Source organism: Myiozetetes cayanensis, unplaced genomic scaffold (assembly GCF_022539395.1).
Source record: "Myiozetetes cayanensis isolate MyiCay16 unplaced genomic scaffold, myiCay2020 scf4, whole genome shotgun sequence".
NCBI classification, from domain to species: domain Eukaryota; kingdom Metazoa; phylum Chordata; class Aves; order Passeriformes; family Tyrannidae; genus Myiozetetes; species Myiozetetes cayanensis.
In genome coordinates this window covers 48188897-48209295 of record NW_026087631.1, presented here as the reverse complement: position 1 = coordinate 48209295, position 20399 = coordinate 48188897, and the positions used below count along the sequence as shown (strand labels likewise).

The 20399-nt window shown below is 38.0% G+C and overlaps 1 protein-coding gene across 3 annotated transcripts in view; it reads right to left on the bottom strand.

Moving 5' to 3' along the window:
* Positions 1-1501: 1501 nt before the first annotated feature.
* Positions 1502-20399, bottom strand: part of RGS7BP (regulator of G protein signaling 7 binding protein) — a 41942-nt gene continuing 23044 nt past the window's right edge. For 2 of the 3 annotated variants that reach the window (XM_050330118.1, XM_050330119.1), the window contains 4 exons: positions 17179-17309; positions 7794-7938; positions 6347-6417; positions 1502-2481 (listed from right to left, as the gene is read on the bottom strand). In XM_050330118.1, coding sequence (XP_050186075.1) covers positions 2390-2481; positions 6347-6417; positions 7794-7938; positions 17179-17309 — 439 coding nt within the window. In that variant the 3' untranslated portion in view covers positions 1502-2389. Of the gene's footprint in view, positions 2482-6342; positions 6418-7793; positions 7939-17178; positions 17310-20399 lie in introns of those variants that run through there. The other variant, XM_050330120.1, reaches the window with a different exon arrangement.

The window sequence follows — 20399 nt, the reverse complement described above, 5'->3', positions numbered from 1 at the left end:
TGCTTAACTCTGCCCATCTTCCTTTCAAATTAATTGTTGAAAAAAGATATCACACTGATCTATGGGTATTTCTGTCTGTGTACCAATATTGTAATATTTTTATATCCATTAGGCATCAGGAGTTGTTTTTCCTAAGTTTTAAGTTGCAAAAACTAATGTATCTGTGCGGATGGAGTCATGGAGCATATCTTGGTTTGAGACTTTTAATGAACACATGTCAGTGCTGCCTATTACAGAAAACAGCTCTGATTAATGAGGACAATGTTCATGAGAAATGTGGAGAAGAAAGAAGAATTAACTTTGAAGAATTCAAAGAATTCTTCAAATAATTAACTTTGAAAAAATATTGTGCTATGGATTTTAATTCCATTCTTCTTAAAAATACATTTGTTCTCACAAGCACACAGTTCTGAGTCTGTAGGGATCCCCCCAGATTAGATGCTTAAAAATAGTTCATGACTTGAAATCTTCAAATACATTGATCTGTTTTTGTGCTATTTAAAGAACTTAGCTATGCATTCCTCAGATGGAATTAATTTTGGAGACACACAATTTCCATAGGGGCATTTTAAATTTATTTGTCCTCATTGCATTTAAAGTATTTATTTTTTGGCCTGATTATGCAAAAATGTATTTTCTCTCTGGGGGACTGAAAGGCAAATAGACTAGTTCAACCTGGAAAAAACTAAACCACTCTGCTTTATCTGACTGACAAGAAAAATGTCCCTCCAGAGGAATGCTGGAAGCTCAGCACGTCTAATCCAGGAGTGGTGTGGCTCTTCTGGAAGAAAAAGTCCTGCCTTCTGTTCCTGATAATTAGATCTGAATTTTTGGTCTTTGCTATAGACAGTATGCTAATATTTCTGACAATGTGGACTTTTCCATCCTTTCTCAGGAAACAGCAGGAAAAAAACTTGGTAGAAAAATGAGGCAGATTAAATTTTTTCATTGCCAGATACAGTTCAGTGAACAGCTATCCCCAGCAAACTGCTTTAGGGGATGTCCTAATAGCCTACCAAAAAATTGATGATGAATTTAACTGTATAGGTGTTTTCTGTGGCAAGGACACAACAACCTCCTTATCAGCACTAAACCTTTGTTTTGATTCTTTTGGCATGCTGGGTCATAGTGGAATAGAAGAAGGGCTATGAGTCACTATTATTCATTACAAGGGTTTGCTGACCTGCACAGTAATGACAGATTGCTGTGAGTTTCATAGTGTTGCAGTCTAGCACAAGTTTATTTCTGATGTCCTGCCTATCATCTTGAAATATCAGTACATTGAGTCATCCTACTGCTACTACTAGCTACTACCTACTAGCTAATACCTGCTACTGCTACTAGCTGTCATTTCAGCATTTATATATGCCCCATAATTTTTATCTGTCTTTCTAAACATACTTCTTGAAATGGAAATATTATCAAAACTTTGTGTAGTACTCTGACAGCAAAATTAGCAAAACAGACAAAGTCCAGCAATACAACCAGAAACAAGACAATATTTAATTAAATAAAAAACTTTATTAACAATGTAAATTGTTTAATATCTTACAGTTTCAGAAGATTCTGGCATGCCTTATAAGATTTATACTTAGTGATATGCAGACACCATGCTTTGAATTCTATTGGAAACAAAATGGGTTGGTGTAGTGTTTTACATTGTTTATTTTAATACTTCCCTTTAATAAATTACTTCTTTTTTTCCAAATGCTTGTAGATATACTATTGACTTAACAGAAATCTCTTGCTTCTATGCATTGTACAGTATGTAGTTATTATGATTTCTCTGTATTTACAAGTCCTAACTATTTTCATACATGATTTGTATATCATAAATTAAGATATTTTTCTATGAAGCTTTTAAATTGAGATATACTGGAAGACTAAATATGAATGTGAGCACAAAAAGCAACTGGAGATTTTGTGCAAATTCTGTTACAATATTGTTTGAATGTTTAGAACTTTAATACTTTTGCTGTTAAATATTTTTCTATGCTTAAAGACTGTTAAGAGTATGACCAAATATTTCAATATGATACTAAGAATACTGTACTATGCACAAACTTTTAGTGGCAATTCAAACAATTAAAAAAAACCCTTGAAATTATCCATGAACCATAATCCATGTGTCTTTGAGTGATTGAAAGTAAGCATGCGGAACATACTTTAAAAAGTTTTAAATATGCTAGATCTATTCCACACCTGTTTTTTGATAACCATAATTTTAAACTGTGAAATCCCTTATTTGAAAATAGGGATGGAGCAGAAGAGCAAAATGTGTAGAAAATGTACTTTATAATCAAGGGGATCAACGTTCATCTTTTCAGTGGTCAAATAATAGTGGTCTAATTAAAGTCATGATCTTCTTTGTGCTTCTGTGCTTAATCTTCTAACTTGAGACGAGACAACACAATCCAAAGAATCTTCGCTTCCGTCTTCTTACCAATGGATATGGAGTCAAGTTTAGGAGGCTGCTATCATCTGTGATGAAAAATCCCACATTAATCCCACATGACACAAGCATGTGCACATGTCTATGCACAAAAAAGACCATATCATTTATGTGCCCTAACATCACCTACATGATCTCAGAATCACAGAATCATTTAGGTTGGAAAAGTCCTTGGAGATCAAGCCCAATCTTTGATCAATCACCACATTGTCAACAAGCCCAAAGTGTCACATAGTCATTTCACCTCTAGGGATGGTGGCTCCACCACCTCCTTAGGTAGCCTATTCCAATCCTTGAGAACCCTTTCTATGATGTAATAGGTCCCATAGTTCAAGGCACAGAGCAAATAATAACCCAATATTTGTATTTAAGTGTTACAATGCTAATTAACGGGATCTCCATAATAATACAAACCACATTTTGTCAAGAAGAACATTAGTTCTTCCTGAATGAAATCACACCTCCACCACTGGGAGACCTAAGCCACAATATTCCTGCATGGATTAATAATGTTAGGATTCCAAATGAAACCTAAAGATAAGTAGCTTGAGATCTTGCAGACATGCAAGTTTGGAAATGTCAATCCTAAAGTAAAATTCTGGCTTAATTTAAACATAAACCCCCCCACTACTGAGTGACCATTTGTGTAGATCTGGGAGAATTTCCATTTAAAACCACAACACAGGAGCATCTTGGCACATCAAGATAAAAAAGCATTTACCAGGGAGAGTAACCACAATATGCTTGTTGCCTTTCTACCTATTATATTAATTCCTTCTAAATTAATACAAAATATATTTATTAGTGCCTATATTTACATTAACTCACGCAGTGTCAGTGAGCTACCTCACAAATTTGGAGTTCACTTTCAGCCATCTTCAGGAATGGTTTCAGGCTAAGATCTATGCCCCATGATATTTCTATTCTGGTTACATCAGTGATCTGGTTTGATTGTATAAACACTACTGTAACACAAATACTTAACTACAAGAACTTAGCTAAGAGATCATTTAATATTGTCACTCAATCTTACAAACCACAACAGTAATTTTTCTGCTGTCACTTCAGAGAATTTCATACATAAAAACTGGTCTGTGAGCAGTCAGTAACATTATGCAAATCTTTTGTAAGCTTGCCATCTTAACTCCATTCTGGCTGTCACTGAAACCAACAGCAAAACAGTAATTTACTGGGAGCAGGATTGATCAGTTGCAAATACCAACACATTCAATGGCATTCATTCATCTCATAATCAATAGCTGTGATTCATATAAATATCAAAATTACAGTCCAGACCACATTAATAATCTATAATGTTTGGATTTTTTTCTATTTACTTATACTGTTATCTAGGTGTCATTAATTAAAGGTCTTGGATTATTTCAAAAATTTTAAGTACTGTATGAATAATGAGTATGACTGTCCATTCCTGAGGCATCCATTCTCAGAGATATTCTGAAAACTATCATCACAGTTGGAGACTGAGAGCTGCAAAAACACCATTTAGGATTACCTGGGACATGACTCAGAGCTTTTAAACTCTAGAATGTTTCCTACCCTGCTGCATAGGTGGTCAGGGATATTCTGGTCAGTTTGAAGGGCAGTGTGGACACCAGGCAGCAGAGAAGAATTCTGTACGCCTTTATTTCTGTTCTGGACTCAGGTTCTCTCTATGCTTTACATCCCCCCAGTTTGTATTTTCCTTCCCTATTTTCAGAACACTCCTTTCTTCTAGAATAGGCATAGACTTTTTGTCACTTTTTCAGTCTCTAGAATGGTACATACCTGTCACGTATCATAAGCAACTCCGTTTTTCCTTTCACATGGTTTTCCATCAAGCCATCCTGCCATGAACTCTTATTTTTATAATGAACTCAATTATTCCATATTCATCTATTACCATATTATCATAGAATCATAGAATTAACTGGGTTGGAAGAGACCTCCAAGATCTTCAGGTCCAACTCCTGATCCAACCCCACTGTGATCATGGCACTCAGTGCCACATCCAGCCTCATCTTAAAAACCTCCAGGGACGGTGAATCCACCACCTCTCTGGGCAGGCCATTCCAATGCCTGATCACTCTCTCTGTAAAGAACTTCTTTCTAATATCCAACCTAAACCTCCCCTGACAGAGCTTAAGCCCGTGCCCTCTTGTCCTATTGCTGATTGCCCTGGAGAAGAGACTGACCCCCACCTGGCTACAACCTCCTCTCAGGGAGTTGTAGAGAGTGATGAGGTCACCCCTGAGCCTTCTCTTCTCCAGACTAAACAATCCCAGTTCCCTCAGCCTCTCCTCACAGGACTTGTGCTCAAGTCCCTTCAACAGCCTGGTTGCTCTTCTCTGGACCTGCTCCAGCACCTCAATATCCTTCCTGAACTGAGGGGCCCAGAGCTGAACACAGCACTCAAGGTGTGGCCTCACCAATGCAGAGTACAGGGGAAGGATCACTTCCCTGCTCCTGCTGGCCACACTGTTCCTGATGCAGGCCAGGATGCCATTGGCCTTCTTGGCCACCTGGGCACACTGCTGGCTCATGTTCAGCTTCCTGTCAATCCAAACTCCCAGATCTCTTTCCACCTGGTTGCTCTCCAGCCACTCTGTGCCCAGCCTGTAGCGCTGCAGGGGGTTGTTGTGGCCAAAGTGCAGGACTCGGCACTTGGCCTTGTTGAACTTCATCCCATGGGAATCAGCCCAACTCTCCAGCCTATCCAAGTCCCTCTGCAGAGCCCTCCTGCCTTCCAGCAGGTCGACACTCCCTCCCAACTTGGTGTCATCAGCAAATTTGCTAATGATGGACTCAATCCCCTCATCTAAATCATCAATAAAGATGTTAAACAGGACTGGGCCCAGCACTGATCCCTGGGGGACACCACTAGTGACCGGCTGCCAGCTGGATGCAGCCCCGTTCACCAGCACTCTCTGGGCCCGGCTCTCCAGCCAGTTCCTAACCCAGCACAGAGTGCCCCTGTCCAAGCCATGGGCTGCCAGCTTTTCCAGGAGTATATTATGGGAGACAGTGTCAAAGGCTTTGCTGAAGTCCAGACAGACACATCCACAGCCTTCCCCTCATCCACCAGGTGGGTCACCTGATCATAGAAGAAGATCAGGCTGGTCAGACAGGACTTGCCCCTCCTAAACCTGTGCTGGCTGGGTCTGATCCCTTGTCCATCCTGGCACCTTGATGAATGCTAGACTGTTTAGTTACTTGGGACAAGATCTGGGACACATTAGGCATACTTCATGGGCTGCCACTGTGCAAAAACTATATGGCATTTAAGAAATACCCATTTATCAAGAAGAAATCAAAAAGGGAAATTATTATCTTTTTAATGTCATTCTCATGAACAAAAAGAGTTCCTGCAGATGTGGAGTATTTAACACTGCTGGACAACAAAATGAAGGCCCATGGCTAAATACGTGCATAGGATGGGGATTCTTAAAGCTGGCTACTGGGAAAAACAACTGTTAATATTCTCAAAGTAAGTAGTTTTTTTGCATAGAGTCAGTGTCATGTCACAGAACCTACAAGCCCTGCAGGGCTGAGGCAAATGCCATCACTCAGTAGGATCCCTTTAAACCTTCATTACCTTTGAAAAAGAAGGACTCCTTACACAGGGAATTAGTTGTGCTTCTGCCTTCATGTCACCAGGAAGTCTATTATTTTATGTTTAGGTGCCATATCTATAAAATTCCAGAATACTCATGTGAAACTTGAGAGGCCAAAAACCACATACTAAATTCTGGCTCCAATGAATCAGTAGAGAAGAGACTTTGCCGAGATTTTTCTTCTTGTAATTTCTATGTAAAACTCCTAGATTTTTGTATTTAACGGAAGTCAAAACCTTTAATTAACGTAATTTTCCTTACTTGAAGAAAATTCAAAACCTACCTTGATTTTTCAGTGGTAAAGGCATAGTCTCCCTGAGTTTGCTTAAAAGGTTTTTCATTTCTCTCATATCTCTGTGGATACAACAGTTAAAAGAGATATAATAGAACAGCAGTTGAAGACTGAATGGGGAGTGGCTCACAGTATAGCTTTATATGCTGAAATAATGGAGCAACAAATACAAAAATCTATTGGGCAAGCATTCGGTTTACAAACATGTATCAGAAGACGCATACCAAAAGAAAGGGCAATAGATTTAATAAGGGAGCACTTTCACGCCATCCTGATATTAACTGGTTGCTTCTAATTCAAATTTATGATCTATTCTGGCACTTGTAATTAATATTAAATGACTTGGTGGGCACAATGTGATGCTAGTGACAAAATACAAAATATACCATAAAATTATCACAAGCTAGCGCTAATGTCACCTTCATACTCCTTGTCAGCATTCTGTAGCTTGTGCCACGAACATGTTTCACTGTTTAGGAGAAAATTATAATACATATAGCTAACTGATGATACTTCAGTCCCCTGCACTTTAAATGAAAATTTTAAAAACAGGGCTGTCACTCTCACCATTCTTAAGAGGACTCTGGCATTATTTTTTCTGAAAGGCAGATGATGCAAAATACTGTAACAAAATATTATCTGCCAAAGCAAATTATATAAGGATATGTTTTGAATGGTAGATGGCAGACCAGTAATTTTGTGTGCAGGCTTGTAATGTCTTAATGCTTTCAGGATTTAACACCAATGTGGTCTTGCTTCATTCAATAAAATGGTTCTTAGGAATTAAGCCATGTGACTAGTAAAAAATTGCTCAATTCTATTCTCCAAGTTATGTTCTCAGTAGAACAGAACTTTGTTTTATGTAAATAAGCATGATAACTATTCAAATCTCATCAGCAGATTAATATTCAAAGCCCTCAAAATAGGAATTTTTGCAAAGAAGTGTTGGCCATCAAGGTTACTTTCTACTAAAGGATCTCATTTCTGTTTTTCAACTGCATAGTTAAGAGGGTAACCTATGGATTATGTTCCACTCCTCTCCTCAGGCTTCTATATTCAAAATTATGGGCAGAAATGAACTAGATTCAGTGCTTTTGAATTAGGAATGCAGAACAAGATTACAGCAGATTACAGGTACAAAATCAGAAAGTACTCAACATGAGGCAAAAGCTGCTTCTTTTAGAGAGCCCGGCCCCCATCAGCAACATCATTTCCCCCTCTTTTTTTGACAGTTACTTTCTGGCAGTTAGCCTAATTAAGCATGTCACTCATCTTAGCCTTTCTTTTAGAAGTTCTGAATTATGTTAAATATAACAAAAATTTTAAGAGGTTATTTGATATACTTTTTACAGTAGCAACACTGGCTGTCAAATTAAAAAAGACTACATAAACCCTAGACGGAATTTTATTTTGTTCAGGAATGAAGTGCCACACATACCTTTCAGTGTTTTCAATATCTGTAGAAACCTGCCATAGATGCTGCTGAACATCTGTTGGTGATGACATGTCTTCTAAAATAGGTACTTCAGAACTCTCCTCCACTTTAATATCTAGAATCTTGGGTGGGCCACAAGGTTCTTTTCCTTTAAAATATTTAAACAAACATGTATCCCCATTATTTATTGATTAAAATGGATACTCAGATTATATCATTGATGCCTTAAGCTTGATTTTGCACAATACAAATGGAGAGAAAGAGTGCTGAACGTAAAAGGAGTACGAACTGCTCAGAAAGAGAACAGACCACACCAAACTGTAAATCAGAGTGCTGCCGTATGTTACTCTTACCAATTTCAAGGGGTTCAGTTAAACTCCAGTGGCTCACATGCAATGCAAAATTAGAGCCAGAGGACAAAACAGAACAAAGTAAGTAAGGAAACTACAACACTCATTCTGGAAACAATTTCAGAAACTTCGACACTAAAGAATACTGCAGTCCACGTCTCCTACTACTACAGCAATACTGAGGGAAAACAAAAGCCAAGTATGTAAAATTTTGTACTTTGTCATTTAACAGGACTACACAGCTGCCACCACTCACAGCTCAAATGCATTGTATTCTGAATTTCCGTGCTGACGCTTACCTAATCCAAGCTCATTGTATGAAAATGAAATGCAGTGTTGAAATTGAACAGGGGCTCCATGACAGATCTTCCAGGGCTTTTGTATGGGAGAGAATGGAATAAAGGATGTGGATCATGATAGCACAGTATGCAAGAGAGTTAAGCATCAGTGCAATATTTTGGTATCCTTGCAAATCTCTTCTGGACTGCCTGATAGTGTTCCTCTTCTGTAGTGGCATTTAAAGGAAAAAAATTCACATTGCAGCGCATCCCAGACAAGTTATTAAGATGTCAATTTTTTTTCCCCGAGTTCTGTCACGAAATGGTGTAAACAATCTCAGAAAGAAACAAATAAAACTTTTTAAAACTAGACAAAAAAATGGCAATGTTTAAACCAGTAGTATGGAACGCTGAATAGGAAACGTCTTTAATTTCACAATTTTTGCAATTTGAAAAATTCTTATATCAGGACAAACCTAAGTAGTTCCTGTAAGGCTTGGCAAAGAACATAAAGAACAAGACCAGCTAGTAGAGCAGTGCTGATATAGCCCATTTTTCTGGGACTCTTAGAGACCAAGGCTGCATACCATACTATACTGCTCTTCCACATCACAAATATGTATTCCTGCTATCTGGTATGTAACCTTCTTTTTTATAACCTAGAAATTCCTGGATCTTAAGATCTTTTTGAGTAAGTTCTCTAAACTGTTGCATTCAGGTAAATTATTCCTTTGCTAAAAAGAAAAAAAAGTTGTTCTTAGCTAATTGTCTGAAATGTCAAACTAGACATTCCTTATGCTACAGAAGGCACTTGCTTCAGATTTTCATCACTCTTTACAGCCAGTAGGAAGCCCTTTTCTCAGCTTTCCTTCCAACTAAGTTATCTAACTGAATCTAAGAGATCACATGACCTGATATGACAAGTGTATCCTCCATAAAAGAACAATGTTTTGTGTCCTCTCTTTGCTGCTCACTTTGGCATCCACTACTAACTTGGGCTTTGCCAAATTCTTCTGTGATCCAATTCAGCCCATCAAATGGTAGATTACCCAAATGAAAAATAAAATGTGAAGTTTTCTGATGAAATGGTTTAAGTCAGATCAGTCAAGAACCTTAACTGTTCAAGAGCAAGTGCCAGAGGAGGATCATATGGCCAGAAATAGTGGAAGCGAGTAAGCAGTAAAGCCACTGTAAGGGAGGGGAGACACAGAGGAAGGGATCAAGACCTTTCTGTTGGTTACAAGCTATAATGCTGAATGCTGACTCAGTTGCTTCTGGAACAGCAGACTAAACCTACTTCCCAGATTACGCGTTTTTCTCTGTATCACTCTGTAGGTATAACTTTTAAATATTCTTGTTCTTAACTGAAGCTTCTACTGTTATTTTAAGGTAATTCTTATTGTACAGTTTTCAGTGTTCATTCACATAAGCTTCATTATTTGTTATTTTTTCCCATTACAGGAAGCCCATAACATAACATGAAGTCACCAATATCTCACTTTTTACTTTTTCATAAAAGAGGTTTCACGTAAACCATCTAATTTGCCACAAATATCACAAGTCTTAAACTGGATATTAATGAATTGTCCCATTATTTTGAGGTTCCATGGTAGAACTCTGACCTGACATTTGGGGACACACTGTCAAGAACAACCCTGTCTCTAGATCCATCCTTCAGGGATATGAAAGGTGTTTCAATGGAAACAATAACACTAGATGAAAGCATTAGATGAAATAATAGTAAAGGTTCTTTTTCACAACTTGAGAACAGAAGCACTGAGACTGTAATGTTCTTTTTGTTAGCACAAAGGCAAGCTCTTGCAGATTTAGCAGAATGAACTGCACAGATCTCTTCCACTGAGGAAAGCTCTTTACCAGTAATTCTATTGTACTGTGAGCAATTCATGAAGTGTTTCTTGAATTTCAGATCATCTGCTCAGTCACTTGAAAACAATTAAAGAGTCAGCTAATAATAAGGGGTTTACTTGAGTAATGCATGACTCAGGCTTAACACTTCTACCACATGTCACAGACTACAGAGAAACAAAAGCTCTTTAATCTTCTCATCCCTCCAGCAGTGGGTAAGGATATCTTTTGTAATAATGGCCAGTCTTCGCGAGCGAAGATCCGGGGAAGGTCTTTACACCTTCCAGCCTGCGCATTGGATTTTTTAGGTGAGACACAGTGTGCGCGGAACTGAGCCCACCCTTTAATCCTAAGGTTCATCTGCCGGGGCCAAGCGAGCTTGGACGGTGGCAGCGAGGTCCTTAGGACGTAGGTGGGTTGCCTTTAAGGGCTAACGAGCCCCACCTGCCCGGGAGTGTCCCTGACTGGGAATCGAACCCGGGTCTCGGCGGTGACAGCGCAGCGCCCTTAACCACTAGACCACCAGGGGCTCCATCTTTTGTAATACATACTTAGGAATGGATATGAACCCTAATTTTTACTTACAACTTAGTCAGTGAATTATTTTTGAATAAGTGCTTACTCCCTTCAATATTAAAATGCTCAAATGCTGCACAGCTAGCTAACAGAATGGTTGCAATATAAGATCTAGGGTTTAAAAAATATTTTCTGATACAAGTAATTATATAACCCAACAAATCAACTAGATCTGTAGATGATCCTAAGAAATTCTTGGTTTCTATGTAAACATGTACAGACATTAAACTTTGGTAGTGTGCACTTCCACAATGACATGTTATTCAATGATTATAATGTTTTACAGTTCCTAATAATGAAAGGAATTATTATTGTGGATATATGAATTAGTAAAGATTTTTTTATCTGTTGTGCTTGCATATTAAAAATGCAATGAAGTTCTTTATAAGGTATTGAAATCTTTGACCCCAAAGTATTTGTGGCTGTGTACACAATGTATGCTGAAGTGCACTTACAAACTCTGAGGTAGTCCTTGATTTTCTCAATGTTCAACCTTCACAACCTACATGTTAATTCTGAGAAATGATAATCACATTCAGCAGCTTCTATGGACAGAAACTAGGCCAACAATTCCTAAGACTTTGATAGCTAAGGCGGAATTAGTTTATTTAATTAAAATAGTCAATAGGTACACATAACACATTTAAAGGAATGAGAGCTGAATTTTGTAAATTAGGTACCTAAGTTTCTTCAGAATATCTTACTTTCCATTAAATTCTAATTCTCAGATCCTAAATTAGCATTTTTTTAGCTTAATGTCCCTCTTTATAATGGGGAGAAATTGCTGTAACTCCATGCAGTTCTGAAGATACTGTGAAGATATTAGTATATGAGTTACTGAGAAAGGTCTGAGGAATAGAAAGATTCTGCCTTTAGAAGAGAATTGTGTGCAATAAATACAATGTATTATACTAAAGAATTAGGATAAAAGAGAGATGTATGTCCAAGTGGAATACATATATTAGCTTGCCAGGACTTTTGAGATTGTGGAAAGGAGTAACAAAAAATACGATCAGGTAACCAAAAACTTAGTAACTTCAAAAATCTTGAATTAAGGATACTTGGGCATGATTCCTTGTGCCCCTTGCCAACTTTTCTAATGTTGAACTGTTGAATGATAATATATTTTCAATACTGGGCTTTTGTGGTGTACATATCTTTAAAAAAATAATTTTTAAAGAGCACATACCTCAGTTTACTTACTGAATAACACAGCTGCAAATATTGATGGCTTTTGCCCATACTGTGACAGTTACACTTCAAAGAAATAACAGAATATCTGATTTTTCTAGTAAAGGTTATATGATAGCAGTAAGTTAATCCTGCATTGTAAATATGCACGAAATTTCTGTACAGGAAGCTTGATATATAGTATACTATATATCAATACTACATATAGTAAACAAAGGAATATCTGTTCAGTAGTAAAGAAAGATAAAGAGAGATGAGAAGATCTGGGCTGTAAAATATGAAAAGACACAGATCTCAGCCCTTCAAATTGTTGTGTGGTGTTTCATTAAGATCATCTGTTTCCTAGTAGGGAGCACTGGCTGAGCTTCTCTTGGGAAAAGAGCATCAGCCCACTGCCTTAGATTTATCAGTTCTATAATTTGTTTGATAAATTCTGATTACGGTACCAATACCCACGTTATTATTTATAAGCTACATGTTGCTAAGAACAGTCTGCATGTCATTCTACTTGATCCTCTGCTGGGTCCTGAGTAAGAACATAAATTAGTGAAATCTCATTGGAGACTTAAAAACCTAACAAACAACTTGGACAACAGGTAAGAGGACTAGAAAATGGAAAATATTACATCCCAATGGAAAATATTATCTTCAGAAATGACTTCAAGATACAAGAACATCAGACATACACATTTATGGATTAAACAAAGGTTATAAGGTTAGCACTCTTATTATACAAGAATTTATTTTTTTTAATATGGTCACTCATGATGAAAAACTGATGAAAACCTAAAAAAGTTATATACTAGGACTATCACAATATATTTTATAATGGTGAAATTATTGTCTCTTTCCTCCCTAGAGATAAATTTATGCAATTTGCCTACACTGCAGTATCATTCTCTGTAAGTAAAGAAATTAAACAAAGGTATGTGCTTCTTTGAAAATTTTGTCTTGTCAGAACATAGAATAAATAGGTTGCAAAGTCATCTAGTCTAGCACCCTACTGAAAGCACAGCCAACCTGCATCAGACTGTTCAAGTTTATTTGAGTTAACAGTATCTCCAAGAATGGATATTTCATAGCCTCTTTTGGTGCCTTCACTGTGAAAAAATAGTTAACACAGAAATGGAATTTCCCTCGCTGCACGATGTCTTTACAATACTTCTAGATGTTGCAAATACCAGGTATTTAATACGAAAGAGCAATATTCTATTGGCTATTCAAATTATTTGAATCCCTGTCATCATATAATTTTTGCCTGTTATGAAATTTTTTCCAAAGAATGTCCCAGAAGCTTGGAGCCAAGTTACTGTGTTTATCTCCACATGGATACAGGACAAAAGTCACTCTGTTTAACAATGGCAAAATAGCTACTAACACTTTCTCTATGGTGGGTTGAGCAACTAGTGTGTATCAAAAGTACTGTGAGATAGGAACTAAACTGTAACTCATCCAACTTTAGACTTCTAATAGTTCGTTGTTTAGTTTAAGTTATTAATGTAAATTCTGTTCAGAAGCAAATGGGAGAGACAAGAAATGTCAGGGTTACTCAAGTCACTTCAAGCTATTTTCTTTCAGCAGTTACAGAAGATGGTTTGACAACTGTAAACAGTGTTAGGAAATGTAGTACAATCTGTCCTAAAAAATTCTGATTCATTGTGAAAGCTAGTGGCATCTTGTTATACAATGGCTCTGTTAACTCTCTGTTCCTTTTTATAGATTTTTGACTTGAAAAAAATAATTGAGAAGCTCAATTAAGCAGTTATAAACCTCTCATTCTTACTTCCATAACAAAAATACTAAATATCCCTTGCTAGATGCAAAAAAATACACTACAGGATCTTTCAGCGTGACAGGAAATTCGGAAGGTTCATTACAAGGCCTTTATCACAGTTCATTACAGAGGTTTGTCTTGTCTTTACCTAGCATATTCTGCTGAGATATTATCTAGGGAAAGAGTAGTTACAATCAGCACAGATACAGTCCTAATCAGTGTGTGCCATCACTGATCAATGAGTTTACTACGTAAACTATCCAATAAATTATCAGCATTTCTACATCTTCCTTTCAGGAGGCTAATCAAATATGAAATCACTAGGGATGCATTTTCACTGAAGTGAGGTCATCACATCTGTTTGTAAAAATACTGTGAGGTAGATTTCAGTTCCAAATCTACTAACTAGTTTTATAAAAGCAGGCAGCTTTTTAACTACATTTATTGGTCTTCTGTTATTGTTGCGATTTAGGAATGGTACTACCCAATCCAGTGACCCTGCTGAGACTCTGCCAAACCACATGCCGCTCTCTCTCTCTTCCCCTTCTCTTTCCCTCCCTGCTGAGGTGGAATGGAATTGAGAAACCAAGGCACTGTGAAGTTCACAGATTGAGATAAGAACAATATACTGGAAACAGCAATGAGTTAAGAAAACGGACAGGAACAGCAACAGTATCATTATTAAAAGTATGAAAAAGAGAGAGTGATTCCCATGCAAAAATGCTCACCACCAACCCTGAGACAAGCGAACAATGGTGAATGACTTCCTGCTCCCTGCCACATTTTTTGACCAGAAGCCATGCTCTTCTCCACATAAGCCTGAGAGTCCCTTTCCCCTGTCCCTGGCAGTGACATGAGGTGGTACTGAATAACATTAGGGACCTGATGCCTCCCAGCTATTGCAAAAAATTTAACCTTGTCCTGGCCAAAACCCAGACAGCTGTAAAATAGTATTGCTGGATAAATAAACAGAGATAGTAAGGAATTAGTTTAGTACTAAAACCATGCCATATAGCTCTATCAAACATTTGATCTCAAATATCATACCCAGCAAACACCTCTAATAAAATTACTAAGCTTGCCCACTGGTCTGACTAATTGTCATAGTTCTGATTTTAGCAAGGAATTTTTCTTTCCCTGGGAGCCCCTGGTGGTCTAGTGGTAAGGGCGCGGTGCTGTCACCACTGAGACCCGGGTTCGATTCCCAGTCAGGGACACTCCCCGGGCTGATGGAGCTTGTTAGCCCTGTAAAGGCAATCCATCTATGTCCTGAGGACCTCGCTGCCACCGTCCAAGCTCGCTTGGCCCTGATAGATGAACCTTAGGATTAAAGGGTGGGCTCAGTTCCGCGCACACTGTGTCTCACCTAAAAAATCCAATGTGCAGGCTGGAAGGTGTAAAGACCTTCCCCGGATCTTCGCTCGGGAAGACTGGCCATTATTTAATTTATTTATTCCCCTTCCCCCTGCCGTGTGTGTGCGCTCTGTATATGGGCCATTAGGTGAACAAAGGAATCGGGCCAGTCTACTAATGGCTGAACTTAGTCTCCTTGACAATGAAGGGGGAGGAGTTGTGGGGGGTTGGTGTGTGGCTGGTGTGTGTGCCAGTGAGGGCAGGACCTGCTGCAAGCTGCAGAGCTGCCGGGTTTTCTTCTTTTCTCCTGTTGGAGGGGAGTTTGCTGCTGTTCTCTTCTCAGCTGTTGCTGGCTGCAGGCCCTGCTTAAAGATAATCCTAATCTGCTGAAGTTCGTGAGTTTTCTTCCATTGGGAGAACTTTCTGTTTTACTGTTGGTTTTTTTCTCCTTCCCCCTTCCCCTCCCCCCCATTCCCTCTCTCTTTTCCCAGTGTGGGAAGGGAAGGGGAATCGAGGTTTTTTTTTTGGTTTTGGTTTGTTTTTTTCTTCCCTTCTATATACCTGGAGAGCACCTTTTTCTTTTTTCCCCATCCCACGGGGCAGTGACTAGGGATCCCACAGCGCCGCCCGGTGACGGGCACTGGACATTACAAGTACTGCTCCTCCAGTGATCCAACAGCGCCACCTGGTGACTACAATAGGACACTACAAGTTCTGCACCCCCAGTGACCCAACAGCGCCACCTGGTGAATGGTACAGGATATTACAAATTTTGCATCTCCAGTGACCCGACGGCGCCCCCTGCTGACTGTGGTTGGAACTGCATTGAAGGGTGCAAAAATCGAACTGTTTAATCTTCCTTTTGCCGGTTTATCGGTTTTGTTCTTGAAGAAGATTATTGGTGGGTATAGGAGTATTGCTTAGTTATTTTACTTGGGTTTTTTTGTATTCCTGTTAATACACACATACCTTTTAATAAAGGGCTGTTATTTTCCCTTTTCCATAATTTGTTTTCCTTCAATCAGAGCCTCTTAATTTTGGATTTATAATTGCTTAGAAAGAGAAGTTTGGGTCTTTTCCTCCTAATCCATCCTCAGCAAAAGACCCTTGTCTCACTTAAACTGGGACACTAATGATAGCTAAAACTTCAGGGACTACTCTTTAAAAAAAAAAAAAATCAGACTTCTAAACTGCAAGGACATTAGTGATGCATGCCTGATAAGACACGCTTCTGCAAGAAAAATGATAAACAGAAATAGAGCTCTTTCTCAGTAGCTGAAAACCTATATATAGGTATAGTTCATTTTACAGTTTTGTGCTTGTTGTGGTTTAATGTTGGCTGGTAGCGAAGCCCCACAGAGCTGCTCACCCCTAGTGGGATGGGGAGTCTACTGAAAGGGTAGAAGTGAGAAAACTTGTAGGTTGAGGTACAGATAGTTTATTATCTCAAGAGAATATACCCTATTTTTGTTGTGCATGCAAACAAAACAAATAAGGAATTCATTCACCACTTCCCATGGGCAGGTAGGTGTTCAGCCATCCCCAGGAAAGAAGGGCTACACCATGTATAAGGATGACTTGGAAAGACAAATGCAATCCTCTGAATGTCCTCCCTTTTCTTCATCTTCCCCTCTCTTTATTTGTTGAGCACAATGGCATATGGTCTGGGATATCCCTTGGGTCAGTGGGGGTCAGCTGTTCCAACTGTGTACCCTCCTAGTTCCTTGTGCACCCCTAGCCTCCTCACTGGTGGATTTGAGTGAGGGGCAGAAAAGGCCTTGACACAGCAAGTACTGTTCAGCAATAGCTAAAACATCTCTGTCCTATTAACCCTGTTTCCAGCACAAATCCAAAACATAGTCCCCTGCTAGCTACTATGGATAAAATTAACTCTACCCCAGCCAAAACAGCGCTTTGTCTTTCATGAGAACCTAGACATGCTGCAAAATATTGTTCTTTTTTTTCAAAATCAGCATCTGTATATTTGTGCAATTGAATACCTTTGCGATGAAACTGCAGTGATCCTAGCAGACAAATGGACTTCAGCATTTCTGTTGTGTACATTTCTAAGCAACACTGCAACTGGATGTATAGCCTACAGATTTCAGGATGAATTTCACCATCTTCTGGGCTGCAGTAAAAGAGAATAATTTAGTTAGAAAAGAGACAAGAAGGATGTGAGGGTCATCAAATCCACTTACCTACTGATGCAAGCAACCACATCAGAATCTGCTTCACCAACTATTAAGCTGTTTCTACCCAACTATATTTACAAACAAGTCTTTAGATCTATAAAGCTCTAGGCTTAACACAGCTAAACTTGTATTATCCTCAGTAAGATTACATGTCCTTATTGTCTCCTCTGCACATTTTTGGAAAAAGGGTAAATAAGTGACTATCTTCTCCTTTTTGAAAGCTTTGGATAAGTATTTTCTGTGAGACCAAAGTGTTCAGTTTCAGTTACCCTTGGTCTTGACAAAGACACAGGAGACACCAGGGCTACTTTAACAGTCCAGGTTAGAAATCCTGGATCAGGCATAACCAATCTACTTTGAAGACACTCTCATCAGAAACAAGTCAGTTTTAGTCTTTTGGTTCTATATATTCTATCTGAATTTGCTTCCCCCCGTGTTTAAATTAGTAGTTATGTGATACTGCAGGTGAGGAGAATGGGATGTACAAGCCTTTTTTTTCAGAAAAGAAGTAACCATTTTGAAAACAAAAATGGAAACTAAGAGTAATTGTACACTTCCAATTAATTCTCAGGACACTAAGAAAATGACTTACCCAGATCCAGGAACCAATTCTCATGCCTGGTTGTAAAATCAGACATTAAATATCAATTTTGTAGGCTGGGTATGTTACACGAGTACAAACACCCTTTATTATAAACTGTTCTGTACAACTGTTTCGGTAAGTGATAACAAAATGATTTCACCAATCATCCCTGAGAATTAGGTTTTCAACGCTCATTGCGAAGGTACTTACAATAGGGCAGCGAGCAATAAGATTGACTGGGATTTGAGAGATTTCATTTTCAGACATTCTTGCTACTCATTTCCTACACAGTGATGCTAAATGGCAAGACACTGCTCAAAATTGACTTTTACAGTAACTAGAGGAACCTACTTTTTAAACTATGCTGAACCTAAAGGTATTTCTGAATACTACTGCTAAGAAATAAAAAAAAAAATTTAGCACACTTACAGAATTCTAGCCTATGAATAATATAAAGGAAGCTTTCACAATAAAAAGATTGCAAACATTCTTTAAAGTGATTGCATTTCCTGTGGTTAAACTTACGCTTCAGAAGACTTTCCTACATATGAAATAAAAGTAGACCTGAGGATTTCCCCACAGGAACCAAAGGAACTTATCTGATAAATTATTTGCAGCAACACTAGATTGGACTGATATGGCTGAATAATTTCTTAATACCAATCTAGGCCAAAGGCTTCAAGACCTACAGCAGACAATGTTTATTTACACTAGTGAAAAGGGTTCTTTCTGACCTAAGAGATCATTCTTTATACCTAGATCCAGAGTCCAGCCAAAATGAACAACACAACATATATTTGTAATATTATAATACGTGGCCTGTTGGAGGTTTTTACTATCCTGATTTGTCCTACCTTTTAGCTTCCAGATGAGATTTTTTTTATACCCCTTTGTATCAAATATGTTTAAATTTTCAATGAACATTACTCCCAAGTTCAGTACCATAAACTGCAGTAGATAATGATAAGCTGTTTCCCCCCTTCACCCCGTTGTCTCCATCATTTATGTTGCTGTCTTTTTCTCAATAAGTACATATACAATAATTTCCTTTGAGCTGTCCTTACCAATACAGGGATTACAAAAAACTTAAGGAGCCTAGAATCACATTTGCTTTCCATCCTTAGGATCCACATCCAAAATTCTAGTCATCAAACTTATTGCTTATTTCATCTAATACCTAAGTCCTAGAGCCTCACAAATATACACACAAGCACATTCAATTTCTGAGTTTCTTAGATGCCCAAACTTTTGTTTTTGAGAGCAGGGTTTCTTCTGTCTAGAAGCCATTGATCTGCCTATTCCACCTGAAGGGGACTCTCCCCTGTTCTTGTGCAAAGTGGAGCCTACAAAGAATTATAGCCACCTTGGATGGTTATGATGACCTTTTTCTCCTCAGTGATGATAGCCCTTTCTGAAAGGGAGATACAGTTCTACTCCAACATCTCATGCAAGTCAAGCTGAATCTGTCTAGTTCTAGTACTATTTAACTACAAGTCTATCACTAAGAGGAGTAATCTCTACACTGTGTCAAGATAATTTCCTTGTAGCAGACTTAGATAAAACTGTATTACGGTTGTCCTATTTCTCTGCACTATTTAAAATGTTAGAAACACTCAGACCTTTTAGAAGTCATGGCTATTACAGGAATTCAGTTTGCAATGTTTATTTACAGTTTGCAATGTTCCTTTCTAGCTGTCACTGGCAAAAAGATTTCAGGATCTGCATGCCTCATACAGCTCTCAAATTTCTATGAAGTAAAAATGGTGAAAACCTTTAAAACTTTTCAGTGACAGAATTTTTAATTGTGCAGATTAAGAAGGCAGAAATTATATATAAGATGCTTAGTTCATGAGCCAATTCAAATTTATCAGTGGTTTCCTATTTACAAATGAGCTGAAAGAGTATTCAAAAGCACAGTAATACATATTGTTTCGCTCTTGTAAATCTAATGTGTTTTCTTGCAAAATATATTTATGAATAGAGTGGAGTAAGAACTAGATACATTGATGATATATGCATGTTCTAACCCATTCTTGTTTTCTCAAGAGTATGGAGCACCTGCAGGCAAAATGCTTCTCTAAATGGTAAATCCAGAGTACCAGCAGTGACATCCAAGAAAAATATTTTTTTAATTATGAAAACTTAACAAAAAGAGAATTATTTCCAGGCCAGTACCCTCACTGATTGTCTCAAATTATTTAATTAGTATCTAATTGCAATAATGACCATAAGAATTCCTTTAGCTTGCAACCAATTTTCTCTTATACATGTATATAGGCCTCATTTTCATGCTCTGATGTGAATGCACATAAATATTTCTTTTACAATCCCTGAATTCTGCATAGAGGGCTTTAAATTTCTCTTTAAAGTGTTACAAATTTCAATTATCCATATTTTTCTATTTGTGTATGTTCAATGTCATGCCGTGAGAAATGCTGAATGG